This window comes from Mobula hypostoma, chromosome 26 (assembly GCF_963921235.1).
Source record: "Mobula hypostoma chromosome 26, sMobHyp1.1, whole genome shotgun sequence".
NCBI lineage: Eukaryota > Metazoa > Chordata > Chondrichthyes > Myliobatiformes > Myliobatidae > Mobula > Mobula hypostoma.
This window is the reverse complement of record NC_086122.1, coordinates 37,452,625-37,472,087: the sequence shown is the minus strand read 5'-3', so window position 1 is coordinate 37,472,087 and position 19,463 is coordinate 37,452,625. Positions and strand designations below refer to the sequence as shown.

General features: G+C 43.4%; 1 protein-coding gene across 4 annotated transcripts in view; it reads right to left on the bottom strand.

The window, feature by feature from the left end:
* The window catches only part of LOC134338262 (uncharacterized), a 37,366-nt gene that overhangs the window by 2,683 nt on the left and 15,220 nt on the right, over positions 1-19,463 (bottom strand). For all 4 annotated transcript variants that reach the window (XM_063033977.1, XM_063033980.1, XM_063033979.1 and 1 more), the window contains 4 exons: positions 19,121-19,291; positions 11,649-11,700; positions 9,533-9,611; positions 7,002-7,420 (listed from right to left, as the gene is read on the bottom strand). In XM_063033977.1, the coding sequence (XP_062890047.1) occupies positions 7,014-7,420; positions 9,533-9,611; positions 11,649-11,700; positions 19,121-19,291 (709 nt within the window). In that variant the 3' untranslated portion in view covers positions 7,002-7,013. The remainder of the gene's footprint in view (positions 1-7,001; positions 7,421-9,532; positions 9,612-11,648; positions 11,701-19,120; positions 19,292-19,463) is intronic.

Sequence of the window (19,463 nt, the reverse complement as noted above, 5' to 3'; positions counted from 1 at the left end):
AAGGAACGTGTCTGCAGCCCGAATATTGAACTTTTTGCTGTTGGACTCCGGCCATATTATTTGTCAAGGGAAATCTCACATGCAATTGTGGTTGTTGTGTACATCCCTCCCTCTGCCAACCGACATCGGCGTGTAACATCATTTACACCGTCATAGCCAGATTACAAACCCAGCACCCGAGTGCCGTCATTACCATCTCGGGTGACTTCAACCATGTTACCATGGCTAGAACACTGCCCAACTTCTCGCAGTATGTGAGCTGTACAACCAGAGGGGAGAGGATTCTGGATTTGATGTAAGCTAACGTTAAGGATGCATTCAGCTCCTCTCCCCTCTCCCCACTGGGAAGGTCAGATCACAACCTGGTGCATCTAAAACCCTGCTACGTGCCTCTGGTGAAGAGTAAACCTGCAATCTCGAGGACAGTGAGGAAATGGTCGGAGGAGGCTTATGAGGCGCTCCAGGGTTGTTTTGAGGTGACAGACTGGCAGGCACTCTGTGAGCCACATGGAGAGGATATTGATGGGCTCACAGAGTGTATCACTGATTACATCAACTTCTGTGTGGACTGCAATGTTCCAACAAGAACTGTCCTTTGTTATTCAAATAACAATCCATGGGTGACAAAGGACATTAAGGACATCCTGAACGCTAAAAAGAGGGCGTTTAGAGATGGAAACTGGGAGGAGCTGAGGGCAATACAGAGGGACCTGAAAGCCAGGATCAGGGAGGCTAAGACAGGTACAGGAGGAAGCTTGAGTGGAAACTCCAGCAGAACAACATGAGAGAGGTCTGGAGGGGGATGAGGACCATCACTGGGTTCCGGCAAACTAGCAACAGTGGAGCTGAAGGCAGTGTGGACAGTGCCAACGAACTTAACCTGTTCTTTAACAGATTTGACATTGTGACCCCTGCCCATCCCACACATGTCATCTGTTGTCGGCCCCCAACCAACACATATTCCACTCTCCCCTCCTACCCCCCCTCACAGTCCCCCACCCTGCTCTCATGACTATACCCCTCCCCCACACGAAACCACCACGGTGGGCTTCACAGCTGAACAGCTGAGACAACAGCTGAAACGTCTCAACCCAAGCAAGGCTGCAGGACCGGATGGTGTCAGTACCAGGGTGCTCAAAGCCTGTGCCCCTCAGCTATGTGGAGTACTTCGCCATGTATTCACCCTGAGCCTGGGGCTCCGGAGGGTTCCTGTGGAAGATGTCCTGCCTCGTCCCTGTGCCGAAGATGCCGTGCCCCAGCGGCCTCAATGACTACAGACCGGTGGCATTGACCTCCCACATCATGAAGACCCTGGAGAGACTTGTTCTGGAGCTGCTCCGGCCTATGGTCAGGCCACACTTAGATCCCCTCCAGTTCGCCTACCAGCCCTGACTAGGAGTTGAGGATGCCGTCGTCTACCTGCTGAACTGTGTCTACACCCACCTGGACAAGCCAGCGAGCACTGTGAGGGTCATGTTTTTTGACTTCTCCAGTGTGTTCAATACCATCCGCCCTGCTCTGCTGGGGGAGAAGCTGACAGCGATGCAGGTGGATGCTTCCCTGGTATCATGGATTCTTAATTACCTGACTGGCAGACCACAGTACGTGTGCTTGCAACACTGTGTGTCCGACAGAGTGATCAGCAGCACTGGGGCTCTACAGGGGACTGTTTTGTCTCCCTTTCTCTTCACCATTTACACCTCGGACTTCAACTACTGCACAGAGTCTTGTCATCTTCAGAAGTTTTCTGATGACTCTGCCATAGTTGGATGCATCAGCAAGGGAGATGAGGGTGAGTACAGTGCTACGGTAGGAAACTTTGTCACATGGTGTGAGCAGAATTATCTGCAGCTTAATGTGAAAAAGACTAAGGAGCTGGTGGTAGACCTGAGGAGAGCTAAGGTACCGGTGACTCCTGTTTCCATCCAGGGGGTCAGTGTGGACATGGTGGAGGATTACAAATACCCGGGGATATGAATTGATGATAAACTGGACTGGTCAAAGAACACTGAGGCTGTTTACAAGAAGGGTCAGAGCCGTCTCTATTTCCTGAGGAGACTGAGGTCCTTTAACATCTGCCGGACGATGCTGAGGATGTTCTACGAGTCTGTGATGGCCAGTGCTATCATGTTTGCTGTTATGTGCTGGGGCAGCAGACTGAGGGTAGCAGGCACCAACAGAATCAACAAACTCATTCGTAAGGCCAGTGATGTTGTGAGGATGGAACTGGACTCTCTGACGGTGGTGTCTGAAAAGAGGATGCTGTCCAAGTTGCATGCCATCTTGGACAATGTCTCCCATCCACTACATAATGTACTGGTTGGGCACAGGAGTACATTCAGCCAGAGACTCATTCCACCGAGGTGCAACACAGAGCGTCATAGGAAGTCATTCCTGCCTGTGGCCATCAAACTTTACAACTCCTCCCTTGGAGGGTCAGACACCCTGAGCCAATAGGCTGGTCCTGGACATTTCCTGGCATAATTTACATATTACTATTTAATTATTTATGGTTTTATTACTGCAGTATTTAATTATTTATGGTGTAACTGTAACGAAAACCAATTTCCCTCGGGATCAATAAAGTATGACTATGACTATGACCATGACTAAAAGCCACTTTGTTGAAAGTTTGTATCACTCTATGTTAAATATGCAGTATTCATGCCTGGGGGCCCTGGCACCCAGTGGGAGATCTGGGGTTTTCATTCTTCAGGACAGACAGGACTAATAAAGTGTGATATTTACAAAATTCAAAATGCAGGTTTTGTTCTGTTTGAGAACTGTGACACCCGCCCCCCCGCCCCCCCCCATCCCCAAACCCAAAATCTATCAGCCCTATCTGGAAGATTGATAATCTGACAGAGTGGTGCCATAACAACAACCTCTTACTCAATGTCAGCAAGACCAAGGAGCTGATTATTGACTTTAGGAGAAGGAAATCAGAGGTCCATGAGTTCATTTTCATTGAAGGATTAGAGGTGGAGAGAATCAGCAGCCTTAAATTCCTTGATGATATCATTTCGGGGGACCTGCCCTGGGCCCAGCACATACGTGCAATTTAAAAGACAGCATGACAGCACATCTACTTCCTTAGGAGTTTGCAAAGATTCAGCATGGCACTTAAAACTTTGACAAACTTCTATAGATGTGTAATGAAGAGTATACTGACTGGCTGCATCACAGCCTGGTATGGAAATACCAATGCCTTTGAACAGAAAATTCTACAAAAAGTAATGGATACAGTTCAGCCCATCACAGTTAAAGCCCTCCACACCATTGAGCATATCTGCATGAAACACTGTCGCAGGAAAGCAGCATCCATTTTCAGGGACCCCCACCACCCAGGACATGCTCTCTTCTCACTGCTGCCACCAAGGTGGAGGTGCAGGAGCCTCAGGACTCACAGCACCAGATCCAGGAACAGTTACTAGCCCTCAACCATCAGGCTCTGGAACCAGAGGGGAAAGCTTCACTCAACTTCACTCACCCCATCACTGAAATGTTCCCACAACCTATGGACTCACTTTCAAGGACTCGTCATCTCAGGTTCTTGATGTTTATTGCTTGTTTATATTATATTATTACTTATTTCTTTTTGTATTTGCGCAGTTTGTTGTCCTCTGCATTCTGGTTGAACATCCAAGTTGGGCGATCTTTCCTTGATTCTGTTATAGTTATTATTCTATAAAGAAAACAGATCTCAATGGTGTACGCGGTGACACACATGTACCTTGATAATACATTGACTTTGAACATTGATTGCTCTGCTCATCAAGGTGAGAGTCACGGTCTCTCTCATCTTCCCGGTATCAGGGTGATTGCTGGCCTTTGGCACCCATTGCTGTATCCAGGAACTCACCGCATCTCTGCAACCTACTTTGTCATCAGCCCAAGGGAAGTCACTGCAAATGCCAACAATGCAACCTTTCTGAAAGTGCAAGCATTCACCCACGATCTCAGGACCACCAATAGACACCTCTTGTCAGAGTGCCTGTCTGTATCCTTGTATCCCAACAGGGTTTGTGGTCCCCTGTCACTCCTCTCCTTTAGCTATTTTATGAACTTACATCAAAAGGAAATTACATATTTTGCAGACAGATTCTGTGTGGTCTGCAATGCTGTTTGAAGTAAAAAAAAATGGAACAGCAGTTACTAGTTGATTATGTTTTCCTTAAATGCCTTTTAAGAACAAATCCTGTTGTTTAGGAAAAGGGTAAACAAAATCCATCTGACCAGGTCAAGAGTCGTCTAGTTAACAGTTCACCTTCTAATATATGTGGGAAACCAAATGAAGAGATAATGAACACCACTTCATACAAAATCACCAGCCCCTCAGGACATTCAAAAGCAACAACACTGTCAACGTGGGCAGTGAACCAGGTGGGTTCTTACAATAATCTAGTGATAATGACTACAAATTGAAAAATAAAATCATATGTTTACCGAATTTTAAATTCCACAGCCGCCATAGTGAGATTTGAATGCTGGATTGTTAGTTCAAAGTAAATTCCAAAAATTCGAAGTTCAAAGTAAATCTTATTTATTTATTTAGAGGTACAACATGGAACAGGCTCTTCCAGCCCTTCAAGCTGCACTGCCCAGCAACCCCCTACTTAACCCTAGTCCAATCACAGGACAATTTACAATGACCAATTGACCTACGAACCGGTGCATCTTTGGACTGTGGGAGGAAACCAGAGCACCCAGAGGAAACCTATGCGGTCATGGGGAGAATGTACAAACTCCTTACAGGCAGCAGTGGGAAGTACATATTATCAGAGTACATATATATCACCATATACACCCCTGAGATTCATTTCCCTGCGGGCATACTCAGCAAATCTATAGAATAGGAACTATAACAGGATCAATGAAAGATCAACCAGAGTGCAGAAGACAACAAACTGTGCAAATGCAAATATAAATAAATAGCAATAAATAGCGAAAACATGAGATAAGGAGTCCTTAAGGTGAGATCATTGGTTGTAGGAATATTTCAATGATGGGGCAAGTGAGTGTAGTTATCCACTTTTGTTCAAGAACCTGATGGTTGAGGGATAGTAAATGTTCTTGAATCAGAATCAGAATCAGGTTTATTATCACCAGCATGTGACGTGAAAGTTATTAACAACCCCGGAGCCATGCGTCATACAAAAAGCTTCTAAAAATAAACATCAAACCGCCAGCAAGAAAAGAAAATATACTAAAAAAAATTACAATTAGATCGTGGAAAAATTATATCAATTAACTCAAATGATAATAACGAGCAAATGAGCCCCATCTTTTCTCAAAATCAAATAAAGGTTCAAAGGTCCGACTTCTAATTTTCTCCAAACTAAGACATAGCATCACTTGAGAGAACCATTGTGACAAAGTGGGAGCTGATGTATTCTTCCACTTCAGCAAAATGGCCCTCCTAGCTATCAATGTAACAAATGCAATAACATGTTGGTCAGACACAGAAATACCATGAATATTTTGAGGAATTATTTCAAACAGCACAGTTAATTTATTAGGTTGTAAATTAATTTTAAGTGTTTTAGAACTTGTTTGGAAAACCGACTTCCAGAACTGTTCCAATATAGAACAAGACCAAAACATATGTGTCAGAGTAGCTATCTCAGTTTTACATCTATCACAATGACTATCAACATTAGGAAAGATTTTAGAAAGTCTCTCCTTCATCAAATGATAACCATGTACAATTTTAAATTGAATCAATGAATGGCTAGCACAAATTGAAGAAGAGTTAACCAACTTCAATATCCGCATCCAATCCTCCGTCATAAAAGTCAAATTAAGGTCCTTTTCCCAATCCTGTTTAATCTTAGATAAAGGACGCTTATCCCATTGTAAAAATAAATTATAAATTCTTCCAATAGAACCCTTAATCAAAGGATTCGTACTCATAATAGTATCTAACAGGTCAGCCTCCAATACGTAAGGGATATTACTTCAATGCAATACATAATTTAGAAGAAAAAAAATAAACAAGTAAATCAATTATAGTATACATATATTGAATAGATTTTTTAAAAAGTGTGAAAAAACAGAAATACTGTATATTAAGAAAAGTGAGGTAGTGTCCATGGATTCAATGTCCATTTAGGAATCAGATGGCAGAGGGGAAGAAGCTGTTCCTGAATCGCTGAGTGTGTGCCTTCAGGCTTCTGTACCTCCTCCCTGATGGTAACAGAAAAGGGTATGCCCTGGGTGCTGGATGTCCTTAATAATGGACACTGCCTTTCTGAGACACCACTCCCTAAAGATGTCCTGGGTACTTTGTAAGCTAGTACCCAAAATGGAGCTGACTAAATTTACAACCCTCTGCAGCTTCCTTCAGTCCTGTGCAGTAGCCCCTCCATACCAGACAGTGATGCAGCCTGTCAGAATATTCTCTACGGTACAACTATATAAGTTTTTGAGTGTATTTGTTGTCATGCCAAACCTCTTCAAACTCCTAATGAAGTATAGCCACTGTCTTGCCTTCTTTATAACTACATCAATATGTTGGGACCAGGTTAGATTGTCAGAGATCTTGACACCCAGGAACTTGAAACTGCTTACTCTCTCCACTTATGATCCCTCTATGAGAATTGGTATGTGTTCCTTCATCTTAGCCTTCCTGAAGTCCACAATCAGCTCTTTCGTCTTACTGACGTTGAGTGCCAGGTGGTGTGAGTCCTGGGACTTTATAGATTTCCATCTAAGTACCTAATTGTTACTGATTTGATATAATTGAAGTTCCTTCAACATTACAAGGCCAGAATCTTGGAATCTCTGCCCCTCCTCCCTCCAGCTGATAGGATTATGGAAAAAATCATGGCAGCAGATGAAGAAGAAGATGCATGATGATCTATAAACATCTGTTAGCCTTGGGCATCAAGTCTTTCCTTAGAGGGAAACCTAAACATACTCTTGCTTCCCTTGCTGTCCACGCTTTATTGGGTGGAGGATTTACCGGCTGAAATAGACTTGTATTGGAATGATTTTGTTACCTCATATCTTTATCATGGAGCTGAATCATCATCGTCTAAATGCTTGTTTGGGATTGGTGGCGCCTCATCCACCATCTCTTCATCTTCAACTTTAGGTCTCTCCTGAACAAATGATTGATGCTCTTTGTTCCTCTGTTTGACCACTCTTGCATAAATCGGTTCTTGTGTTTCCTCGCTTGTAGGCTCCCTCACCTCAGAGTTACAGTTTAATTCTGCTGAGGGCACTTCCTCAGATCGGTTGGTACAATCTGGCTTCAGTACACTTAGACTTCCCCTGTTTGTGTTCCAATGGATGTCTCTCACTTCTTCATACAAACTTTCATCGTTGCTCATGTCATTCCCTGCATGGTTAGTCAACTGAGTACTTGGGATGTTTTGGACAACTTGGGATTTATTGATCTCTGTTACCATCTGCAAGTCTGTGGAAGGAAAGTCACGAGTCATTAATTTGACCAAGAAATAGACAAGTAGAAGAAAAACTACCAAAGTATGTGGTCTTTCAGCTGACATTTCTTCCTAATTTTTGTTTCCACCACATGGAATCCACTTGGCTAGTCATGGTAATTCTCCGTTAACTTTATGCCAAAACAGAATAAATATTTTAATTTGTAAAGTACAAGGAGAATGCCTGTAATTAATACACAACTTTGTTAGGAATTACAAAAACCATTTAAAAAATTTTACATCTGAATTGAGTTGCATCTCGGTAAGAACCTATTGGTCTTGTAAATATGGTAAACAGATTTGACAGAATTATACCTTGGCTAAATTGGGAAAGTTGTGCAGCTACATTGTATAGACTAACCATGGTTCCCTTCAATGCAGAAGATTAAGGAGGTGCTCTTATTGCAGTGTTTAATATGAGTTAATAGGCTAGAGAAGATTAAATTTATTTGGAGGGGATAGTCCAAGACAAACAAAATTAACCTTGAAATTAAAACCAAGCCTTACAGGTGTCACATCAGGAAGCATTTTGTCACTCAAAGTTTGCAAGGCTGTTGGGGACACGGAAGAGCGAGAGATCACCAGTGTTGGAATCTGGAGCAACACACAAAATGCTGGGGGAAGTCACTGGCTCAGGTAGCATCCATGGAGGGAAACTGACAGTCAAGGTTTTTGGGTCTACTTCATCAGTCCTGAAGAGTTGAGTGTTGACTGTCCATTTTCATGGAGTGGCACGGTACCATAATGGTTAGCACAACGCTTTACAGTACAGGTGACTGGGGTTCAATTCCCGCCACTGTCTGTAAGGAGTTTGTACTTTCTCCCTGTGGGATGGATGGGTTCCTCCAGGTGCTCTGGTTTCCTCCCACATCTACCAGTTGATTGATCTTTGTAAATTGTCCTTTGATTAGGCTGCGGACAAATCAGGGAATTGCTGGTCAGCACGGCAATCTTAATCTTATTAAGGGAAATAGAATAAAAGCAGGTAAAGATTTGGACACATGTCCAGCTGCAAAAAATTAGCTTATAGACTCGTAAGTGAGAGGAAGAATGCTCAAAGGCTTGAGTGCTTGTAGCAAAGGCCATGGTCATCCACAGCGCTGCATAGGGAAGGGTGTGGCCAACTGCAACAGTAATATTCCAGGGAATGGTGAATCTGCTGGGAAGGGGAGGTGCCTGAAGGACTAATATGAGGCAATAAAGTTATGAAATTATTTCAGTATAATTGTCAGGGAACTGGTAACAATGGAAGATCAGCACATTTTAGGATTATGGGTAACTAAAGCATAGGTTGAAGGTTAGTAACTTGTATATATAATATACAAATAAATCAGCCATGATGGAATGGCAGGGCAGACTCAATGGGCCGAATGGCCTAATTCTGTTCCTATGCTCTGGAATTTTTCTATTTATAAGATTTTAAGTTCTACATCACAACAGTGACTACACTCATTTTCTTGATGCAAATGCTTTGGAAGAACTTAAGATGTGAACGATTTTTTTTAAAATTGTAAGACACACAAAATGCTGGAGCAGCTCAGCAGGCCTTGGTCTGAAACATCGACACTTTCTTGCTTTCCACGGCTGCTGCCTTTCCTGCTGAGTTCTTCCAGCATTTTGTGGGCGTTACTCAGGATTTCCAGTGACTGCAGAAGCTCTTGTGTTAGGCTTTGTGACCACAATGCCAGCAGAGGGAGCTCTGGTTCAAGTTTAGAGCAAAACCAGCTGGGGTTTCAGTAGACAGATTGAATTCCTTTATCAGCACATGAATGATTTTTAGTCCACTGCCATCCAATACCTTAATAAATATCAACCATTGGTTCTTTTTTTCAAATTGGAAAATAGCGCGGAATAGACATTTCGGGCCACCCAGCAATCCCCAATTTAATCCTAGCCTAATCACAGGACAATTTACAATGACCAATTAACCTACCAACTGGTACGTCTTTGGACTGTGAGAGGAAACCCACACAGTCACGGGGAGAACGTACAAACTCCTATAGGCAGTGGTGGGAATTGAACCTGAGTCGCCACCATTTTTATCAGCAGGAAGCTTCTCTGTTCTGGATTCTGTGACCATTACATACCAACTGTCTCTGTAATTATTCCTTTTTCACTTGTACAGTCCAGATCGTTGCTGAATCGAACAGAACCACTGTTACTCTTCTGCGGAGTGAAAAGGACAGATGGGGTTTGAAAGTTGTTTTGAGTTTTGTTTGTTAATGATTAACAATGAAGTACCCCCACAATCTATCCTAATTTGATCCTCACAACCTAGTCAGGGAATCAACCTCAACAATCACACGTCATACAGGCATTTCACCTACTAAAAATCCCCTATTCATCTTGTTGTCATTCAACCTCAAATAGTCCCCGGTGCCCTCATCTTGACTCTCTTAGTTACATTAACTTCTGTAAAATCATGAGGGGTATAGGTAGAGTAAATGCAGGCAGGCTCTTTATTCCACTGAGGTTGGGTGAGACTACAACTAAGGGTCATGGGTTAAGGGTCAAAGGTGAAAGTTTAAGGGGAACATGAGGGGAAACCTGATCACTCGGAAGGTGGTGAGAGTGTGGAACAATCTGCCAGTGTAAGTGGCGCGTGCGATTTTAATTTCAAGGTTTAAGAGCAGTTTGGATAGGTGCATGGATGGCAGGGATAAGCAGGGCTATGGTCTCAGTGCAGGTCACTGGGAGTAGGCGGTTTAAACGTTTCAGCATGGGCTAGATAGGCCAAAGGGCCTGTTTGTGTGCTGTACTTTTCTATGACTCTAATAGACTGTTTCTGAATAATCAAACAGTTTGAAATAGCTTAGGCTATTTGGTCCATTCAGCGACCTGAGTCCATTCACTGACCCGGGTCCATTTAGCGACCCGGGTCCATTCAGCGACCTGAGTCCATTCACTGACCCGGGTCCATTCAGTGACCCAGGTCCATTCAGCGACCTGGGTCCATTCAATTTTAACTATAACACAGTGGGTAGCAGTCTGACACTGGCAGTCAAATTCTGAACTTTCAACTCTGAGATATCTCCTCGTAGTTGCAAAGTGACTGTCACAGTGACACAGTAAATGTGCCGTACTCTTTCTGTACAGGTCAATGGCGAGGATGTACTTGGAGTTTCGTGTGCCGTTCTGGTTGGAAAGGATGTGATGAAGCTAGGGAAGTGAGGCTTAACTGAGCTGTAGAAAGGATGCACAAGGATGTCGAGCAACACACACAAAACGGTGGGGTAACACGGCAGGCCAGGCAGCAGCTACGGATGGAAATTAATATTCTGGCTTCTGCCCCCTACTGTTCCAGTCCTGAAGAAGGGTCTCAGCCTGACCCGCTGAGTTTGTATGTGTGCTCTGCATTTCCAGCATCTGCAGAATCTATGTTCGCAAAGGATGTTGCTGGGACCAGAGGGTTTGAGTTGTAAGAAGAGGCTGGATAGGCTGGGACTGTTAATCCTAGAGTTTAGGAAGCTGAGGGGCGAATTATGAGGGATTTTCACGAGTCTTCTTACCAATGTAGAAGGGTCTAAAATGAGAAAGCACTGGCTTAAGGTGAGAGGTGAAAGACTTAGAGGGCACAAGGGACGGGATTTTCCATATAGACATTGGCAGCCGAAGTGGTGAATTGGGTACAATGAAAATGTTTTACATGGGTAGGGAAGCTTTAGGGGGATATGGTTCAAATTCAGGCACGTAGGAACTAGCTCAGATAGGCCTTTGTGTCAACAGGGACATGTTGAGCCACAGTGTCTCTTTCTGTACTGTACGACTCAGTGATGGTGACATCATTGGCTTTTAAGCAATTTGAGAAATCATAAGGTTGACAAAGGTGCTAAACTAATGCAAGTCTTTTTTAAAACTCAAAACTTTCTGTCAACAAGCTGAATGCTCCTTGTTCACGTCATTGCTGTTGTTCCTTTCCTGCACCTTGTGGCACACGAGGTGGCGTTTTTCACCATTTCCTTAGCATTTGTCTGTTCTTTATGAGGCGGAGTTGCTGGCTGGAAAGCATGCAAGGGGCTGGCCGGATTCGAACCCAGGACCACAGTCCACTGCTGATGACACCACACCACCGGCCAAATTGTACATGTCACGGAGGCAGTTTATATAGCACAGAAAAAGTCTGTTTTGTCAATCAAGCTCCCATTCCATTAATTCGCAAGAACTACATTCATTCTCACCACCTATGAAGTAAATTTTACTTACAATAAACATCACTTTCAACTGTCCATCAGAGCGTCGCACTCTCTCAGAAAGTCTGGTGAGCAGAAAATGATGAGGAAGGGGAGATAAAAGGGAACAGCACCAGGTTAATGACTCTGTGTGCATATCATCGCACAAGTTACCACCAATAAGTCATGAGCCCAACCAACCTGACTCTTAAATTAATGGGGTATCTTTGGTACATAAATTAAATCTGCAGTACTGTAGTGAATGTGCTTTTGACTTATTACATTCGGTTCTATTGACCATAAAGGAAGTGATTGGGAATAATCCCTAGTCTCTAGCCTCTTTCCATGACAATCAAGAGACACACAAATTCGATCTCAATCCTATCTATGAGCCAATGTGGGCAAAAATCCAGACCACAACACACAAAGTTCAATACACAACCAATCAGCAATGAGATTTCCTCCTATGTTACAACTGAGTTTCCGAAATGACAACCAGTCAGCTGATTGATAAGTACATAAAGGGCAAGCATTCGGAGGACACACCACAACTAACAGCACACTGATGATGTCTCCTCGTATGGTGATGTAACATTTGAAAGTAAGTTGCTAAGATTGAAGAAGAACTCAACCCAGCCATAAAGGAAGTGAATTCTGGGAGCAGTGTACAATGTGGATAAACCTCTGTCTTTTGGAATGAGGGTGACAAATATCCACGGAATCCCAAAATCTCTGTGTCATTGCTACCAGCGAGGAATTCAGTAAAATCTCTCATTTTCCTTTGCTTGTTTAATATGAAAATAAAGTTGGGATTAGAGAAATTCTTTTTGCTTTACAGCTGTGTGGCATTGAACGAGGTAATGGAGATCTGGAGAAGACAGGCAGGCATACAAGGCAATCGATAGCAAAGCACACAGGAGAGGTCCCACATAAGACCATAAGGAAAAGTAGCTGTATTAGGCCATCTTGGCTGAACCACCCCTCTCAGCCTCAGTCTCTTGCCTTCTCTCCATAACCCTTCAAGCCCTGAGTATTCAAGAATCTAGTAACCTCTACCCTAAATATACCCAATGACTTGGCCTCCACAGCCGTCTGTGGCAATGAATTCCACAGATTCAGCATCCTCTGGCTAAAGAAATTCCTCCTCATCTCCATTCTAAATGGGTGTTCATTAATCCTGTGGATGATATCATGTGGGAGAGATCACGTGATGTAATCCATAGGATTACATCCAGAGGCGAGAAGCTCCAATCCTTGACAAGGTGGAGCAGAAAAATAATAGAATTCAAATGGCCTCAATAATATCAGCCAAATCTGCTGCAAGAACCATAAATTTTTGTGGTGGAAAACATACACTACTCTAACTTTCCATGATCAATTACCAAACATGTACTTCCTGTTTCCTTTTAGAATGGAAGGCTTACAGTAGATCAGCTAAAGAAGTCACACTCTGCTGGTCAATCACAAGCAGACCGAGGGCCATGGAAATCCGTGAGATTTCCCAAATGTCAGTGTGACAATTAGTGGTGTATATAGTTCTGGACTCTATGTCCTAAAAGGCACTGAAAGAGGTACAGGGGATTTCCTTGTGTAAAGTCACAAAGAGGAGGTGGGAACAGTTGAAGTTCTGAACAAACTTCTGTTTCTTTGCTCTTGCGAACAGAGGGAGAGCAATCTTTCAAGGTTTCGGAAGGCTTTGCTGGAGAAGATGTACAGAGTTTCCACTTATAGGAGGACCCACAAATGCAAAACTGAATCAAATAGTGAACTCGGAAGAACTTCCTAACCTAGAGAGAGATGGAGCATTTGGAAGTTGTTAGATCTGGTCGGCAGGATTAATGCATTCAAAGTGACACCAAGCCAACATTTAATTGCCCATGCCTAGTTGCCATTGAGAGGGTGGTGGTAGGTCTTTGCTTGAAACACTACAGTTCTTGAGGTGTGGGTATATGTTCAGGAGAGAATTCCAAGATTTTGACCCAGCGACGGAGAATGAACAGCGATATATTTCCAAGTCAAGATGGTACAATTGGAGGGCAATTTCTGAGTGATGGTGTTCTCATGCTTTTAATGTCCTGGTTCTTCTAGCTGGTGGAAGCCGTAGTTTTGGAAGGTGCTGACTAAGAACTTCTAAGAACTGTAGTGCATCTGTAGGTGGTACCAAATTGCTGATACCCTCATTGTGGTTGAGTGAGTGAATGGTTGTGGATGGTGTGTCTATCAACCAGACTGATACATCCTCTATGAGTGAATGGTTGTGGATGGTGTGTCTATCAACTGGACTGATGCATGCTCTATGATCGAATGGATGTGGATGGTGTGTCTATCAAACAGACTGATGCACACTCTATGGTGTCAAGCATCCTGTGTATTGTTGAAGTTACCCTCATCCAGGCAAGTGGAAAGTATTCCATCATACTCTGGACTTGTATATGGTGGACCGGCTTTGAAGAGTTAGCAGATGAGTAACTCGCTACAGGATTATTCATTCCGGACCAGCTCTTGTAGCCACATTTTGTGAGGGTGACAGGGTAGTGTAGCGGTTAGCGCAGCACTTTACAGCACCAGCTATCACTGATAGGAGTTCAATTCCCACCATTGCCTCTAAGGAGAAATTTCTATAACTGTGTGGGTTTCCTCCGGGTGCTCTGGTTTCCTCCCACATTCCAAAGACATACGGTCAGGATTAGTGAGTTGTGGACATGCTGTGTTGGCATCAGAAGCATGGTGTCACTCGCAGGCTGCCCATCACAATCCTCGCTGATTTGACTTGATGCAAACGCTGCATTTCACTGTATGTTTCAATATACACGTGACAAGTAAAACTAATATCTAATCTCTTTATCCTTGTATGGCTACTGGTTTCCAGTCAAATGTAACCCCCTCCCCCCGGGATATTGATAATGGGAGATTTGGTAATGGGAATTCTTTTGAATGTTGGGGTGTGGTGGCTGCAATTTTTCATGATGGATATCATCATTGTATGACTCCTTTGTCATACATTTTAGGTCTGGATTGATTGACTGATTTATTTATTTGGAAATACGGCACAGAGGAGGCCCTTCCAGCCCTTTGAGCCACATCACTCAGCAAGCCCTGACAACCGATTAAACTGCCCGGTACGTCTTTGCACTGTTGAAGGAATCCTGAGGACCCAAGCACTCCTTACAGAGGACACTGGGATTGAACTCTGAGCTCCCACACCCCGAGCTGCAGTCATGTCGGGCTAACTGCTACACTACTGTGGTATATCATCCAGGGCTTGTTGCATTCGGATGCGCTCTGCATCACAGATCGTGCAGACATAAGCGAACGTCTCTTCCTCTGACCTCACAATTAGATGAGGATATTGACATAGAACAAGGCAGGAGGCTTTTAAGGTCACTATAGGGTCATAGAAAAGTATAGCACAGGAACAGGCCCTTTGGCCTATCTAGTCCATGCCAAACCACTTAAACTGCCTAGTCCCATCGACCTGCACCCAGACCACAGCCATCCATACCTCACCCATCCACATACCTATCCAAACTTCTCTTAAACATTCCAATCAAAATCACACGCACCACTTGTGCAGGCAGCTCGTTCCACACTCTCACAACCCTCTGAGCGAAGAAGTTTCCTGTCATGTTTCCCTTTAACTTTATGCCTTTCACCCTTAACCCATGACCTCTAGTTATAGTCCCATCAAACCTCAGTGGTCAAAGCCTATTTGCATTTACTTTATCTATACTCCACATAACTTTGTATACCTTTATCAAATCTCCCCTCAATCTTCTACATTCCAAAGAATAAAATCCTAACCTATTCAATCTTTCCTTATAACTCAGGTCCAGCCAGTCCCAGCAACATCCCTGTGCTCTTTCAACCCTACTTACATTTTTCCTGTAGGTAGGTGACTAAAACAGCACACAATACTCCAAATCAGGCCTCACCATTGTCTAATACAACTTCAACATAACATTCCATCTCCTGCACTCAATACTTTGATTTATGAAGGCCAATGTGGCAAAAGCTTTCTTTGTAACCCTATCTACCTGTGATGGCGTGTTCAAAGAACTATGCACCTGTATTCCCAGATTCTTTTGTTCCACTGCACTCCTCAGTGTCCTACCTGAGATGCAGTGCAGGACTAATACTCTGGCTGGGAAAGTCCCAACCAAGTAGAGACATGTGTCTTGGTGGATCCCATTGACCTAATGGCAGTGCTTTTAAAAAGGAGTTTTTTCCTGTAACCTGGCCAACACTTATTCCTCCACCAACAATATCAAAGCAAATTTTCCAGTGGCTGTTACACTGCTGCTTGTGGTATCCTGTGGTGCACAAATGTATTCGTACATTACCTCAATGATTATACTTCTAAATCCTGCATTGCTTGCAAAATGTGACATTAATACACACATTTGCATCCCCAAAAAGAGATAGTAAACTATGAATTTCCCGGTTGAATAGATTGCAATCATTAGATTCTGGCGTTTATTCCAAGGTTCTTTCAGAAGTCAGGAAAGAGGTACAAAACCTGTTGCTCCACAATAGTTTTATTAAGAGTTGATAGAACAAAGGAAAATTGCAAGGCAGTGATTGAGGTTGACTAAGCAAAGAGGGAGACAAAAGAATGAAGAACTAAGAAGATGAAACTGCTTTGGGCTTAGCTATTTTATACCTATAAATAAGGAAAATTCCATTCAAACTTATAGATAAGAGTAAACCAATGAGAAAACCAGAACACAGAAGCTTTCCACAATTACACTTTAGAACATAGAACATAGAATAGTACAGCACATTACAGGCCCTTCGGCCCAAACTGTTGTGCCGACCCTCAAACCCTGCCTTCCATATAACACCCCCACACTTTAAATTCCTCCATATACCTGTCTAATAGTCTCTTAAATTTCACTAGTGTATCTGCCTCCACCACTGACTCAGGCAGTGCATTCCATGCACCAACCACTCTCTGAGTAAAAAAACCATTTTCTAATATCCCCCTTGAACTTCCCACCCCTTACCTTAAAGCCAGGTCCTCTTGTATTGAACAGTGGTGCCCTGGGGAAGAGGTGCTGGCTATCCACTCTATCTATTCCTCTTATTATCTTGTACACCTCTATCAAGTCTCTTCTCATCCTCCTTCTCTCCAAAGAGTAAAGCCCTCGCTCCCTTAATCTCTGATCATAATCCATACTTTCTAAACCAGGAAACATCCTGGTTAATCTCCTCTGTACCCTTTCCAATGCTTCCACGTCCTTCCTATAGTGAGGCGACGAGAACTGGATACAGTACTCCAAGTGTGGCCTAACCAGAGTATTATAGAGCTGCATCATTACATCGCAACTCTTAAACTCTATCCTTCGACTTATGAAAGCTAACACCCCATAAGTTTTCTTAACTACCCTATCCACCTGTGAGGCAACTTTCAGGGATCTGTGGACATGTATCAAGTATCCACACTACCAAGTATCCTGCCATTTACTTTGTACTCTACCTTGGAGTTTGTCCTTCCAAAGTGTACCACCTCACACTTCTTCGGGTTGAACCCAATCTGCCACTTCTCAGCCCACTTCTGCATCCTATCAATGTCTCTCTGCAATCTTCGACAATCCTCTACACTATCTACAACACCACCAATCTTTGTGTCATCTGCAAACTTGCCAACCCACCCTTCTACCCCCACATCCAGGTCGTTAATAAAAATCACGAAGAGTAGAGGTCCCAGAACAGATGTTTGTGGGACACCACTAGTCACAACCCTCCAATCTGAATGTACTCCCTCCACCACCACCCTCTGCCTTCTGCAGGCAAGCCAATTCTGAATCCACCTGGCCAGATTTCCCTGGATCCCATACCTTCTGACTTTCTGAATAAGCCTACTGTGTGGAACCTTGTCAAATGTCTTACTAAAATCCATGTAGATCACATCCACTGCACCACCCTCATCCATATGCCTGGTCACCTCCTCAAAGAACTCTATCAGGCTTGTTAGACACGATCTGCCCTTCACAAAACTATGCTGACTGTCCCTGGTCAGACCATGATTCTCTAAATGCCCAGAGATCCTATCTCTAAGAATCTTTTCCAACAGCTTTCCCACCACAGACATAAAGCTCACTGGTCTATAATTACCCGGACTATTCCTACTACCTTTTTTGAACAAGGGGACAACATTCGCCTCCCTCCAATCCTCCGGTACTATTCCCGTGGACAATGAGGACATAAATATCCTAGCCAGAGGCTCAGCAATCTCTTCCCTCGCCTCGTGGAGCAGCCTGGGGAATATTCTGCCAGGACCCGGGGACTTATCCGTCCTAATGTATTTTAACAACTCCAACACCTCCTCTCCCTTAATATCAACATGCTCCAGAACATCAACTTCACTCATATTGTCCTCAAGTTCCCTCTCATTGGTGAGTACCGAAGAGAAGTATTCATTGAGGACCTCGTTCACTTTCTATAACCACTAGAGGCATATTAAACTTGCAGTTATTTGTATATATACAAGAACTATTTAAAATAGCAGATATTTAATAGTTAAACAGCAAAGAAAATAACAATTAAACAGTCCAATCTAAGTATTGAACAGTGGGATCCAACACCATACTCAATTAATATGGTGTCCAGAGCAATATTTACCTTATTCAAAGGTTTCAAAGGTACATGCAATGTCAGAGAAATGTATACAATATACATCCTGAAATTCGTTTTCTTCGCAACCATCCATGAAAACAAAGGAGTACCCCAAAGGATGAATGACAGTTAAATGTTAGAACCTCAAAGCCCTCCCCCAGCTCCCCCCCCACACGTAAGCAGCAGCAAAGCAATGATGCCCCCTCCCCCACCAGCAAAAAAAGCATCAGCACCCCCTTCCAAGCACTCAAGCAGGTAGCAAGCATCAATAAAGACACAGACTGAAATAAATCATAAAGACAGCACCCTGAAAAGGAAAACACCATCTAGTCATTGTAACAGTGTGGTTTTCAGTAGTTTGCTATTCACAAATCGACCACATTATTTTCTATGTCATACTGTAGTAGCGACAATTTTTTGAAAATTACTTAATTGTCTATGACCTGCTTTGGGATGATCTATGCAATTAATAAGATTACGTTCTACAGTACCATCGACCCCGGTTCAATTCCACTGTTGTGCGTAAGGAGTTTGTACGTTTTTCCTATGACTACATGGCTTTCCTCTGGGTGCTCTGGTTTCCTCCCACATTCCAAAGACAAATGGGTTAGTGTTAGTGAGTTATTGGCATAATATGTTAGTGCCAAGAGCATGTGACAATTGTGGGCTGCGCCCAGCACATTCCCGGATTGTGCTAGTCATTGACGCAAATGACACATTTCACTCTGCGTTTTGATGTTTCAATATACATTTGACAAATTAAACTAATCTTTAAGAGGTAACGTTAAGATGTGACACCACAATTCTTAGTGTTGAAGTTAAGGTGCACACTCATGCAGACACAGAGAGGAAAAGACTAAGTCCTAGTTCCAAAAGACTCCAAGTTTATACCTCCTGCAGAAAGCACAGATGACCAAGACCAGGATGAGAAGCAGTGGGAAAATAACCGACACAGCCAGCAACAACTGAGGAAGCCGCAGAGGACCAGCTGCAGACATCATACCATGCGGATCTGGAGCCATCACGATGCCTGGCACCGGCGCTGCCCAATTGCACAGAAACCTGGGAAAACAAACACATCGTTACGTATTGTGGAAGTTGTGGTGAGGTAAGGGTTAATGACTGTAGTGGTTTATAGCCAAACCCCGACAAGGGAGCCCTTTGAAGTGAGACCTCTTGCGTACTGCAGACAGATAGATTAGAATGACTGTGTGTAGACAACCTAGAAGAACAT